General features: G+C 37.1%; 1 protein-coding gene across 1 annotated transcript in view; it reads right to left on the bottom strand.

Annotated features, from left to right (window-relative positions):
- Window positions 1-7,443: 7,443 nt before the first annotated feature.
- Window positions 7,444-12,805, bottom strand: part of NLRP14 (NLR family pyrin domain containing 14) — a 30,708-nt gene continuing 25,346 nt past the window's right edge. The window contains exons 10-11 of the mRNA XM_011383491.1: window positions 8,465-8,635; window positions 7,444-7,780 (exon numbers count right to left, since the gene is read on the bottom strand). Of these exons, the coding sequence (XP_011381793.1) occupies window positions 7,645-7,780; window positions 8,465-8,635 (307 nt within the window). The 3' untranslated portion in view covers window positions 7,444-7,644. The remainder of the gene's footprint in view (window positions 7,781-8,464; window positions 8,636-12,805) is intronic.

Raw genomic sequence — 12,805 nt, 5'->3', positions numbered from 1 at the left:
AAAGGGGAAGAGATTTGATAGGGAATTGTTGGTGGGATGGGAAGTAGAGGGAACCGTTCTTTGGATGCACAATTTTCTTCGGTTTTTCAGCCTTCGAAGGGCTCATAGTTATGTAGCATTGAAACTGCCCTTTCAAATAAAGCTATTGTTCAGGGAGTTATCTTACGACAAAATAAAGGCAAAACATGAGAACACTTCGGATACTCATCGAAGTAGCACCTGAGCAATCTTGAACGAGGAGGCACTCCTCCGAAAACCAAAATATTTGGGTTCATGTAAAAGAAGTGCAATTCAAAATGGTTCCTTACAATATTCTTTGAATGGAAGTGAATGGGAAGAGTAACTTGGTGAACATTATCTTTGAGACTGCAAAGTCTAAAAACACTTAAAAATATATATTTACTGTGGTTTAGGCTTTTTTTTAGTACAAATTTTCAAACGTTTCCGTGGTGAAAAATCAAATAGTCATGAGAAGCCTATATGTGTGTATGTACAAATATGTGTGTTAACATTGGCTTACTGCAATAGCTATATAATATTGAGAAGCAGTAAAAGCAGGCATTTTTATGTTTCTGACTTCAATGGGGACATCATTAAGGTTTTAAGTTTTACCATGCATCACATCAGTTCTAAGGTAAACCTATCTATGAGAAGTTTTGAAATTTCCTAAAATTATGGATTTGTTAATTTCTTTGTTTTTATGTCCATTTTTACTTCATGTAATTGAAGATTCTATTGTTAGATATTAAAAAAATGAAATTTAACCCAGTAAATTTGGAGCTCGTCTGTATTAAATGATTCACGAATCACGCAGCATCCCACCTAGCAACTAGACGTGCACTCTGTGGGGCTGCACAAAATTTACAGGAGGAAAGGTGGGGGGCAACAGAGCTATTAGCGAAAGAAAAGAAATGATTATTTTTAGGCCAGGACATCTTCAGTAGAAGGTATGAAGCACGGAGAAGCATTTTTATTGAAAGAAAGAAAAACAGAATGTGTTTTCTGGATAAGGAAAGATAAAGAACATGGGGGCAGGGTTGGTAAAGGAAGGAAAAAAAAGTAATTTTCTCCTAAAGTAAAATAATTGTTTCAAAATAAGGAAGGAAAAGATAGGACAAAAGCTGAAAGGTATATGAAAGTTGCAGAAGTTTTGTGGGTGAGAGATCTTAAGAATTTTAAATAAGTCAAGCTAAGATTTCAATGGAAAACTAAGTCAGTTGCATTATTTGTATGTGAACTCTCACGAGATCATTAACCATGTATATTTTGAAGCTCTTTATCATTTACAGACTATTGTTTTACTCGTACTTTGGCAAAAAAAAAAACCAAAAAACAAAAACACCAAAACAAAACGTTCTTACAAATGTATTTCATGTTCAAAGATTTAAAAAAAATAAAAAACCCTGTCAAGTACTCTATAATGCAGGTTTCTCATCACTTTAAAAACAACACTAAACTGGGTAAAGATTTACAGAATTCTTGGGAAACACTGCTAACAAAAAGATCAAGATCAATAGGAACATGGGACTAAATGAATTGATAAAAATGATTATAATTTTTATGACTTTTTATATAAAATGTTACTGGTGTTTGTTTTCCAGATATAAAACACTGTTCTCTCCTAAGCTACCTAAAACCTACAGCAATTTGGTAAATTATACCTTTGCAAACAAAACATTTATCTTTTTCTTCCTACCTGATCCCTCCAAAATTTAAAGTACTCTTATGTAATCCATATGTGACCAGATTTAAAGGTGTTAAGTCTTGCATTCATGTTTCCCATTTAAAAAAATGTCTTGTACCTAACCGGGCTGCTCAACCAACAGAGGATTTGAAATTTTAAATTAATAGAAATTGAAGCAGATGACATCTGCTGTGGACTACTAATCCAAGATTCTGGACCAGGCCTATATAATCTAGACCATTATTTTTCCTTTTTTCCTTACTTCAGTTCCTATCCCACAAATAATGAGAGGCCAAGCACTCACTATTATTGTTTCCTTTTTCCTCTTAATTTCTAACTAGAAAGATAACTCAACATTGGGCATCATCTTTAAATCTACTTCACAGATTAGAACGTGCAACTGGTTGCACACATAGGCAAGGATGTCTAATGCCTGGCGATGTCAACCCTAGTAAAGGTACCAGATTTGGAAGAATACTTTTCCTTGAACAGGTACTACAACTTCAATAGCAATAGCCAACCAGAAAAATCTTTAAATTCCCTTGCACAGGTTATATTAGACAAAAGAATTGCTCTTGACCACATCCTAACTAACCAAGGAGGAGTCTGCTCTGTTGTTAATACCTGTTCTTGGATAAAGCACCTCTGGTGAAATAAAGATGAAACTAGATAAAATTTAGGCTCAAATCAAATGATTAAATATAGTAGTGCCTACTGACACCTGTGTTTAATATTTTCATTGACTGCCCTCAACTATTGCCTCTTGGTTCAGATTCTTCAAATTGGACTTAGCAATTATTATAGAAATTTTTTGTTATAAAACTTTGTTTTGCATAGCTCGATGTTATAAGGACATCACTTTGATAATGGTTGTTCACCGTTTTGAGACAATCACTAAGACCTATGAGATTTCACATGAAAAACCTCAAGAAACTATGGAAGATATTTGCTCTTAAAGAAACATAATAAAGCCTTCCTCTGTTCTGGTGCTCCTACTGCTCAAATATAGCCTAAAGCTCCTAAGGAAAAAGAAAACCACTTTTCCTCCTGCGTGGGACATGACATACCACAAATGAGCTTCCTGGTGACGAGGGATTAACAATAGCACAATAGCCCCAGTGTTGCTTTCTGATAATTCATCAATGATGCTTTCAAGGAAAGAACTTGATTAAAAGAGGGAAAATATGAAAATGTAAATAGATCCACTTTAAAATAGTCAGAGCTGCCATCCCAGAAGAACTACCTTGGACATCTTACTCCTCAAATCTTTGGAATGTTAAAACACGGAAAAATAACCTTTGGACTGGGCCTAAAGCAATATTATGTCTCAAAGAACTGTTTGTAAAGATAATAAGAAAGCAGACAGTATGACTACTGGACTGATGACTACTGGACTGAAAATTAAAAACATTGTTTAGAATTAGCATCACTGTATTAACTTGAAATGCCTTGCTTCTATTGATATAATTGTTCCTCTTCCCTTTCTCATAAATTAGAACACTGGAGCTTCTGCCTGAATCAGTACTTCCCAAATAGCTATTCTTTGTTTTGATCTCAAATAAATGCTTGCTGCCTCTTACCTTGGCTTTTAATTCTAGGTTAACGTTTTTATGATGGATATATAAACCCTTCTCAAATTTTTAAATCAGCATCTCACTGGTTCCCTTAGTAATGAATTGAGGACAATCTTTGACAAGTATTCATTCTGCATATGTTTAAGAGTCATGATTTAAAATCCTTGAAAATTATATTGTACTGCATCACTGGATCCACAATGGGCCAATTAGAGTCTTGAAAGGCATTTTAAACCAAAGCAGGGGAAAGAAGACATCTTTTCTCTCTGGTTGCTAAGCTGAAAGAATACTAGTTCAAAGCTGCTTGTGACACATTTCTACCATGTTTACCCCCAATACCATAGCTTCAAAATATCTAAAGCAAAAATGTAAAGTACAGGAAAAAGATAGAAAATCTCTCCAACAAAGAAAATGTTCTCAATAACTGATAATTATGCAGCAAAAATTAGTATAAGATTAGAAGTGCATAATTTAAAAGATTTACTGGCGATACATATGTGTGTGTGTGTAAGTACTTTAGTTATGAAAAAATGCATCAAGAACACATTAGGAAATTGATTATATATAGGCCATAAAGCCTAATTTTTTTCCAAGCTTCTAAAAATCTTCCATTTACGAGTTTGATATCTGTCTAAAGAGTCCTTCCCCACCCCTAGATCACAAAGACGTTCTCCTATACTCCCTTCTGTTATTTTTATAATTGTGCATTTCAAATTTAGGGTCAGAATCCAGTGAGAGTTCATTCTTTTCATAAAGTCTATTTTAACTAATTTCAAAAAATATTTTCATACAGAACATATCTGATAATTAGGTTAAAATCGGTAACAAAAGGTAACTTTAAAAAATGCCTAAGTTTGTAAATTTACAAGCTTATTTCCTGTGACATATGGGTCACAGGAAAAAGAATATTCCAGTATAAATTAGAAAATATTTGGACATGATTGCTAATGAAAATACTCCACATTCAAGTATGGGAATTCACCTAAAATGTATACAAAGGGAAATTTACAGCCTTAATGTTTATGATGAGAGAAAAGGTTAAAAATCAGCAATGTAAGAATCTAATCTAAGAAGTTAACATACTAAGAATAAATTCAAAGAAAACAATTTACAAAATAAATTTATATTAAAAAAACATAAAACGTAAAGAATCAACAAAGCTAAAGTTTGTTTTGACCACCCTGTTTAATTCTTTGACTATCCCTATTTGACTCCTTAACTCACTATTTAAAATTGCAAATACCTCCTAACCCAGGGCTGTTTAGAATGAGGGATTTGCCTGATGCACACATTTGAGATGCACCACCCCCTCCGCGAAAAAAAACCCCTCAGTAATCAAATATTTTTGTGGAATATTTTTTAAAATCAAAATTAATGCAAAAATATCCATGATAACAAAATATAAAAATTTAAAGACAGTAACTAACCCTGAATTGGCACAACCCTAAGAATATGTGCCTCACTTGCCTCACCTTAATCCTGATAGCAGTGACTCAGGCATGTTCTCAAAAATTTAAATGGTAATGCTTCTAGTATACTGTTAATTTAGGGTAAATATTCTATATCATGTTATGGAAGTATCTGACCAAAAAAATCCCTAAATTGTATTAAAACCCATTTCAGTATATATTAGAGTGATTATTTGGTCTTTCTCCATCAACCAACGGATGTCATAAATCATAACATTCCTCCTAATACTTGTCCTCTCTTGTGCTTGTTATAAATCGTAATAGTCATGGTATATTTTAGTTGTTGGAATTAACAATTTGGCCTTTGCATACACATTTCATAAGTGACATTGAACTGTCAATTTCTCTATAGTGTTATCTTGGTGAGGTTCTATTATCAAAGTTTTTCTAGCTTTGTAAAATGAAATGGGAAAGTTATCATCCTCTATTATGCTCTGAAATGGCTTAAAAAAAAAACAAGAATTTTCCTCTGAAAGTTTGGTAGAAATCACCTTGATGAGAAGCATTTATCAACAACTTGGAGTTTTACTTGGGCAGCTTGGAAATCCTGTAGTCTGTGAAGGATAAAATGCACACCGCAGCCTAAGGCTGCCATGTGAAAGGAATGCCACTTCCGCGATGCATTTAGCAGTGCCTCCCTGCACCACCCCCATGTCTGCAGTCTCTTATTCTGCAGTTTCAGTTACTCAAGTAAACCATGTCCCAAAATATTACATAAAAAATTTCAGAAATAAACAATTCATAAGCCTTAAATTGTGCGCTGTTCTGAGTGACAAAATCTTACACCATCCCGCTCCATCCTGCCCGGAACATGAATCATCCCCTTGTCCACACTTTGTCTTTGCTGTTTATGCTCCCCACCCTTAGTCACTTAGTAGCCCTCTCAGTTATCAGATCAACTGTTGCAGTTTCGCAGTGCTTGTGTTTAAGTAACTCTTATTTTACTTAATAATGGCTGCAAAGTGCAAGAGTTGTGATGCTGGCAATTCACATATGCCAAAGGGAAGCCATGAAGTGCTTCCTTTAAGTGAAAAGGTATGTATATATAGGAAAAAAACAGTGTATTATAGGGTTTGGTACTATCTGCAGTTTCAGGCATCCACTGGAGGGGTCTTGGAAAGTATCCTCCAAGGATAAGGGGGGACTACTGTACTTCCTTTTCTGAGTTTGTTCTGACAGCATGAAGCTAGCTTTCTCTAGCCAGCATGACTATCATATCATCACTGAGTAACAACTCCTCTTATAGGTATCATCTATGCCAAATGCCAGCCATATCCTTGTTCTGTATAGATATCAACTCCAGTAACATTCCCTATAAATTTTTATGATTGTCATCTGACCCCTTCTACCTGCCATGGTCCACTCTTGTTTCTATTCCCACCACATTGACCCAGGCGCTATTATTATATCAGATAAAAGGCTTCTTATCCCCTACAGACAGGGAGAAAAATAAATGATAAGAGTTTGTAGTAGACTAAACAGTGCCACAGATTTTTTGACACTACTCCAAGAAGTGATTGCCCTTGAATCTGACCTATAATGTTTTGACCAATGGAGTAAGAGAGAAGTGACTTTATGACAGTTCTGGGCCTAGCTTTTAAGACAACTGGTAACTTCTACTTGGACTCTTCAAACTGAACTCCCATCAAAGAACTTTTATGTTCTCTGCTAAAGAGACCACATGGAGAAGCCCTAAGACTAGAGGAAAGAGACGCCCAACCCAGCCCAGCCTTCTAGCCATCTTCTCCAAGCCACCAGGTATGCGATTAAAGTGAGCTTCGGGGTTTCAGAGCAACCTGGCTGTCAACTGAATACCATCAAGGGACTCCAGGTAATGTCACATGTAGCATAAGTGCTTAGCTAAGCCCTTTCTGAATTTTAATCCACCAGGTCATGACGTATAGCAAAGTGGTTATTGTTTTAAGCCACTAAGTTTTGGGATGATTCTTACATAGCAATAAATAACCAAAACATTCTTTTACAGAAAATTTCACTGTGCCGTGTTTGTCAAAGGAACCTGTTTCTAGCCTTAAACCCAAAAATAATCTTTATATCTCCTTATATCTTCACAAATGGCTATAGATAATGTTCATTGCAGAAGTGGACTCCCATATCTATTAAGACTAGTGTTCTAAAACAGAGGTCCCCAACTCCCGAGCTATGGACTGGTAGTGGTCCGTGGCCTGTTAGGAACTGAGCCACACAGCAGGAGGTGAACAGTGTATGAGGGAATGAAGCTTCATCTGTATTTGCAGCTATTCCCCAATGTAGTGTCACTGCCTCAGCTCTACCTCAGATCATCAGGCATTACATTCTGATAGGAGCACTGGTCTCTGGTGCCAAAAAGGTTGGGGACTGCTGTTCTAAAACATTACTGTACCAAAGAATTGCCTAGGAAATTATTTAAAATGCCAGTTCCTAGGGACTCTCACCCAGATATTCTAATTCAGTAAGTCTAGAATGAGGCTCAGGAATCTTAAGTAACACCCAAGTGATTTTAACACTGGTGGTCCCATGAACACACGGAAAAGCATTCAAAGACATACCAGAGATGGTAAGGCTGTGAACTAAGCCATGGCAGTGAGAATGGAGAGAAAGGAAAACAAAGTGCTTTAACATAATCTTCCCTGGCCACATCCTCTGGTCTTATTTCAAGGCTTCTCACATCTGGATTCTTAAGCTCTGCATCCAGTTAAAAACATCTTGGTACACTTTTCACAGAGCTTTATGATTTTCATTTTATTTTTGCCTCTAAACTCCTGTGTGAAATAGAATAGACATTTTACAGGGAAGTGATTAACCTATTTCTAACATATCAAATGCAATATGTCTTGGCATAGAGTAGCTAAGCTAATAGCCCAAGGCCTTGTCATTCTCAGGTCTTTATTTTACTTTTTTAAATATCACGTTCTTCAAATCAGAAACACTGCCACCAGGAACCATCTTCTTCAGTATGATCATTACAGTCATGCTTAATGACTAGGTGTGGATTGCTAACTCGCACAGCTTCCAGCAGCTTCTGGGCTTCCTCATCAAATGCCTCTTTGCACAACCTGAGAAAACAAGGGAACATCTCTTCTTGCACCTAATTTTCCCACAGCCCTTTACTTTTACTGGAGAATTTACTTCAGGGTTAAAAAACTGTTCTGTTGAAGTAGGGAGAGAATATTAACATGGCTGGGGAGTGGGAAAGGAAACTGAGGGATACACTGAGGGGGATACAGCAGTTGAAGGAAAATGGAATATAAAAGAGAAAGAGAAATAATAGATTAAAAATTAAAAGGATTCTCCAAGAGCCTTGTTCTGGTCAAATAGTACTACTAATGATGACAATGCAAACAGCTAACACATACATTGTTTATTTTATTGTTAGGCACTATTCTAAAGACTGCCTGTATTGACTCAGGTGATTGATCCTCACAATAAGTCATTTCACCCATTTTTCCAATAAGAAACCAAAACACAGACACTGGGGACTAGTGCAAGTTCAAATATCTAGTAAGTGGCAAGGTCAGAATTCAAGCTCAGGTAGTCTGGCTCTAGAATTTGTGGCTCTTAACCACTATGCTACATTATGTTTCTTGAAATTCTATGTTCTATGGGAGAAAACAAATAAGAGCCTAGAAAATACCCAAGGATCCACAGTCAGGTTACTCCTGAGACCTGCAATAAATGAGTGGCTCCTCAAATCTCTCATTCCAAAAAACTTTCCTCCTAAGAAGCCAATGATGACTTACCCTAGAACTTGTAGTTTACATTCAGGAGACCTCAAGACTTCACATAACTTCATAATTCCTTCACAACCTAAGGTATTCTGTGTCAGGTTTATTTTTATCAGTTTTTGGTTGCTGCTAAGAGCAGAGGAGAGATCCTGACAACAGAGAGAGGTCAAACCACAGTATTCCAGCCTGCAGGGAAGAGAGACTTCAGATAAAGTTAACTTTATTCCATGACAGAAAGCAAGCAAACTTAAGAGATCGTTGAGCTAGGTGTGTAGGGTAACTCCAGAAGCTTAAAAAATGAGCACAATTAGGGTAGATTCGAGGAATGAGTACTTGTTCATTATTACTAGATATTTATAGACTGAATATATTCCTTCTGATATTATGAATTACAAATTCATAATTATAGTCCAGGGAATAAAATGTGGAAGCACACTAAGGAAAATTACAAAGCAGTTGAATCCTTGAACAGCATTAAAAATACAGAAACAAAATTAGGTTTTAGAAGTATGGTATCAAGTGTTTAAATAGCAAGGTATATAATGAGGTCTTTAGTACCATGCCATTTATGTAAATAAAAATGCATACACCAAAAAACATTACATCTTTTACAAGGATACACATAATCCTATGGCAAATTTCAAACGCATTAGGTCAATTGCCTACTAAGTGGAAAGGAGAATGGTTAATGGAGATAAATTAACCAACTAATCAACTGACAATCAATTGTAGGCTCTGGAATAAACCAATGATAATACCATACCATGAACTAAGGAAGTGTGTTAAACTCAACCTTCTGCACCTGATGATTCCCCCAACAAACTAATTTAAATTTAATTTTCACCTTATGTTTATCTGTACATTCAACAACTGAGTGCCTATATACGTACTGAATATAAAAAACTTTTTTTAAAGTTGCTGCCTACATGGAACACACATTAACATAGTAGAGCAATAATCCCATTAATTATGACATAAAGTACATAAATATCACACTAAATAAACCTTAGGATAAAAAAATTATAAGAAAAGAGTAACAAGAATTCATCAGGAAACACAATCATTCTAAACTTCCAGTCACTAATAAGTCTCAAAATACCAAAAAACCTAACAGAACCACAAAATGAAAGACAGATCTTCAGTTATAAAGATTTTTAACATTTTTACAATAATTGAATTATCTAGGGAAAAAACACTAAAAATATAGCTGATTTGAACAACAGGATTAACAATCTGAACCGATATGAAATACTGCAACCAACAGCTCTTCATATTCTTTTCAAGTGCACTATCAAACACATAAAAATTGACTATATACTGTGCCATGAAGCAAATGTCAACATATTTAAAAGAACTGAAATCATGCACACTATGCTAAAGAGTAAATATAATGCTAAAGAGTAAATATAAAAAGCTAAAGAGTAAATATAAAAAGATAACAAGAAGATGGGATAGAAGAGATCAAATATGTAGCGATATTAAAGAATTAAAAAGATTAAAAAATAAAATAAAATAATAAAAATAAAAAGATAACAAGAAACTGCTCTTATGTTTGAAAATTAAAGGATACACTTTAAAATAACCCATGGGTTGAAGAAAAAAATTATAAGCACAGTTAAATATTTTAGACTAAAAATAAAAACACTGCATATAATATCAAAACTTGTAGTATGAAGTTAATGCAATGATTTAAATGAAAATCATAACTTTAAATCTGTCTTGGAAAAGAAGAAATATTTATGAGCTAAGCATCCAACTCAAGAATTTAGAAAGAGTGGTAAAATAAACTCAACAAAAATAGAAAAGAAATAAACAATAATTAATAAAATATCACTAGATATCTAAATCACTAGATAATTCAGAAATTAAGCAGATAAATATTAATAGACACTTGCCAATAAGTTTTTAGAGGTAAAATCCTAAGAATACTAACTAAAAATTACTAAAATCTACATAAATGTATAGTTATTTTAAAAATTGAATCAGAAATCAAAAGTCACAGAAAGGAAACTTCAGATCATATAGCTTCACCAGAAATTTCAAAAAAGCTCAAGAAAGAAATAATTCCAATCTTATGCAATCATATGCTAAAACACACAACTGACCAGCTAAAATTTTTTAAATTAAGTCTAACAAAATTGGCAAGAATAATAGGAACTCTTACACACTGGCAGCGATAGAATAAATTAGTGCAGTCTTTTTGACATGATCTGATAAATTTGAAGACATATATTCCCCATAACAAGTCCACTTCCAACTATTTACACTAGATAAATGTATATGCAGGTACCTCATAATTTACATATTAAGATATTTATAGCATCACTAAGTCATAAAAGAAAGAAAAACTACCGAAAAGTCTACTTACAATAGAATGGTTATTATAGTTTTTGGTATGGTCCTTCACCAGAATCTTTTTACAGCAATAAAAATGAATTAAGAGATTCCGAGGAAGATGGTGACTAGGTAAAAGCAAGGTTCACCTCCTCCCAGGTCTGTATTGAAAGTACAACCAAATTATAAAATAATCAATGTGGAGAATCACCTGAAGTCCAGCTGATTATAATATGTATATCTGATAATGTAAAGAAAGAGCCACATTGAAGCCAGAAGGAGGGGCAAAATCGCTAATTGGGCTGGACCCACACCAGCACTGGTAGATCACCGGGAAGGAGAGTGAGGCTGCAAAGGCTCCCCTGAAGGGAGGGGGGGTCCTGGCCTCATTTGGGGGCTCCACAGCCCAGGGAAAAAGAGTTTCCAAAAACTCTGACTCTAAAAACCAGAGGAGCTTCTGTCTGGGTGAGACAGAAAAAGCCTGAAACCCTAAACACCCTTTTGAAGGACTCACGCACAGGATTTCTGACTTGCGGACACTCATCCAGGACACCAGCGGGTGGGTCAGAGGCTCGAGCAAGATTAACACAGGGAAAGACTACATTACCTGGCGCCGGAACGAGGGCTGGATGGGCAGCCACTACTGTGCCTTAGTTGGGCCCCTCTACAGGGCAATCTATAGACCAGACCAGCTCAACTGGACAGTACAGATCCCTCCCACAGGGCCATTAGGAAGCGCTGGCTCGAGATCAGCAGCCCCTCTCAACCTGCAGATTGTCCAGGGCTTTTGTTGCTGGATGGATGCCAAGCTCTGCTCCCAATCAGAGCCAAATACTCGCAGCTGACAGCCAGTGCTGTGAGCATGCATTTCGGAGAATTTCAGGCAGATCACTGCTGCCAGCACAAACTTGGGTGGATCTCATGGAACTGCAGGCCAGTCCCAGACGGCATCTGGTCTTGCTGTGATCTAGGACTTTTGTGGGAACACGAGGTTACCAAAGTTGCAGCAAGACTGAAGCTGTATTGATTTGATGGCCATTGTCTCCCTGAGACCTCGCCCACCCAACCCACAAATTGCCCCAAGTAGTCCATTGACAGTCAACCACTACTGCCCTGCTCCTCACCCTGGGTATCCCAATCCAAACTTTGGGTAGCACAGGGTGGCCACTGCATGGAAATCAGTTGAAGGCAGACCTCTGCTTCCTGCAAGAGCTGCGATGTTACATGGGGGTTCGCAGGGGTCTGTAGGACCACCCCACATGACAGCTGGTCTCACTATGATCTGTGACTATAGTGGGAATGCCCAAGAACAGAAGTTGTGGCAAAACTGAGGTTGTATTGGCCTGACAGTCCTTGTCTCCCTGAAATCCCACTTCACCCAAGCCACAAAGTGCCTGCGGCCCAGTGATGGGCAGCCTCCTCTGCCCTGCTTTTCTCTGGGGTTGTGCATTCTGCGCAGGCAACAAACCTTGGCTAGCACAGTGAACACATTTTGGGGAAAAGAGTTGTAGACAGACCACTGCCACCTGTACGAGCTGCAATATCTCTTGAGGGGATCTCAGGGGTCTGTGGGACTGCCCCAGACAGCAGCTTCTCTCCTTGTAGTCTGTGATCTGTGCAGACACAGAAACTGCAGAAAACTGAGGCTAATGGCCTGATGGCCCGCAACTCTCTGAGCTCCTGCCCCATCCATTATACAAAATGCCCGCCAGACATTGATAGGCAGCTGCCCCTGCCTTGGGGTGGTGCATTTAGGCCTAAGGTGGCAGTAGCTGACCTTGCTACGATTGGAAACTTGTACAGGGAACCATAGAGACAGCGCTAGTATGTAAACTGACACTGCAGTGGCAGGAGGAAATTTGCTCAATAGATCCAGGAGACCTCCAGGGTCCCTGCACCATCCAACATGCATATCACCCAGAAGCTCTTCCAGTTTCAGAGACTTACGGGCAACTGACAAGCTGCATCAGGCCTTGAGAAGCACTGGTCCCTCTGCTAAACCACCCTAGGTCAGGGAACGGG

This window comes from Pteropus vampyrus, unplaced genomic scaffold, assembly GCF_000151845.1.
Source record: "Pteropus vampyrus isolate Shadow unplaced genomic scaffold, Pvam_2.0 Scaffold522, whole genome shotgun sequence".
NCBI lineage: Eukaryota > Metazoa > Chordata > Mammalia > Chiroptera > Pteropodidae > Pteropus > Pteropus vampyrus.
The sequence above is the reverse complement of the archived record's forward strand: the minus strand, read 5'-3'. Positions and strand labels throughout refer to the sequence as shown.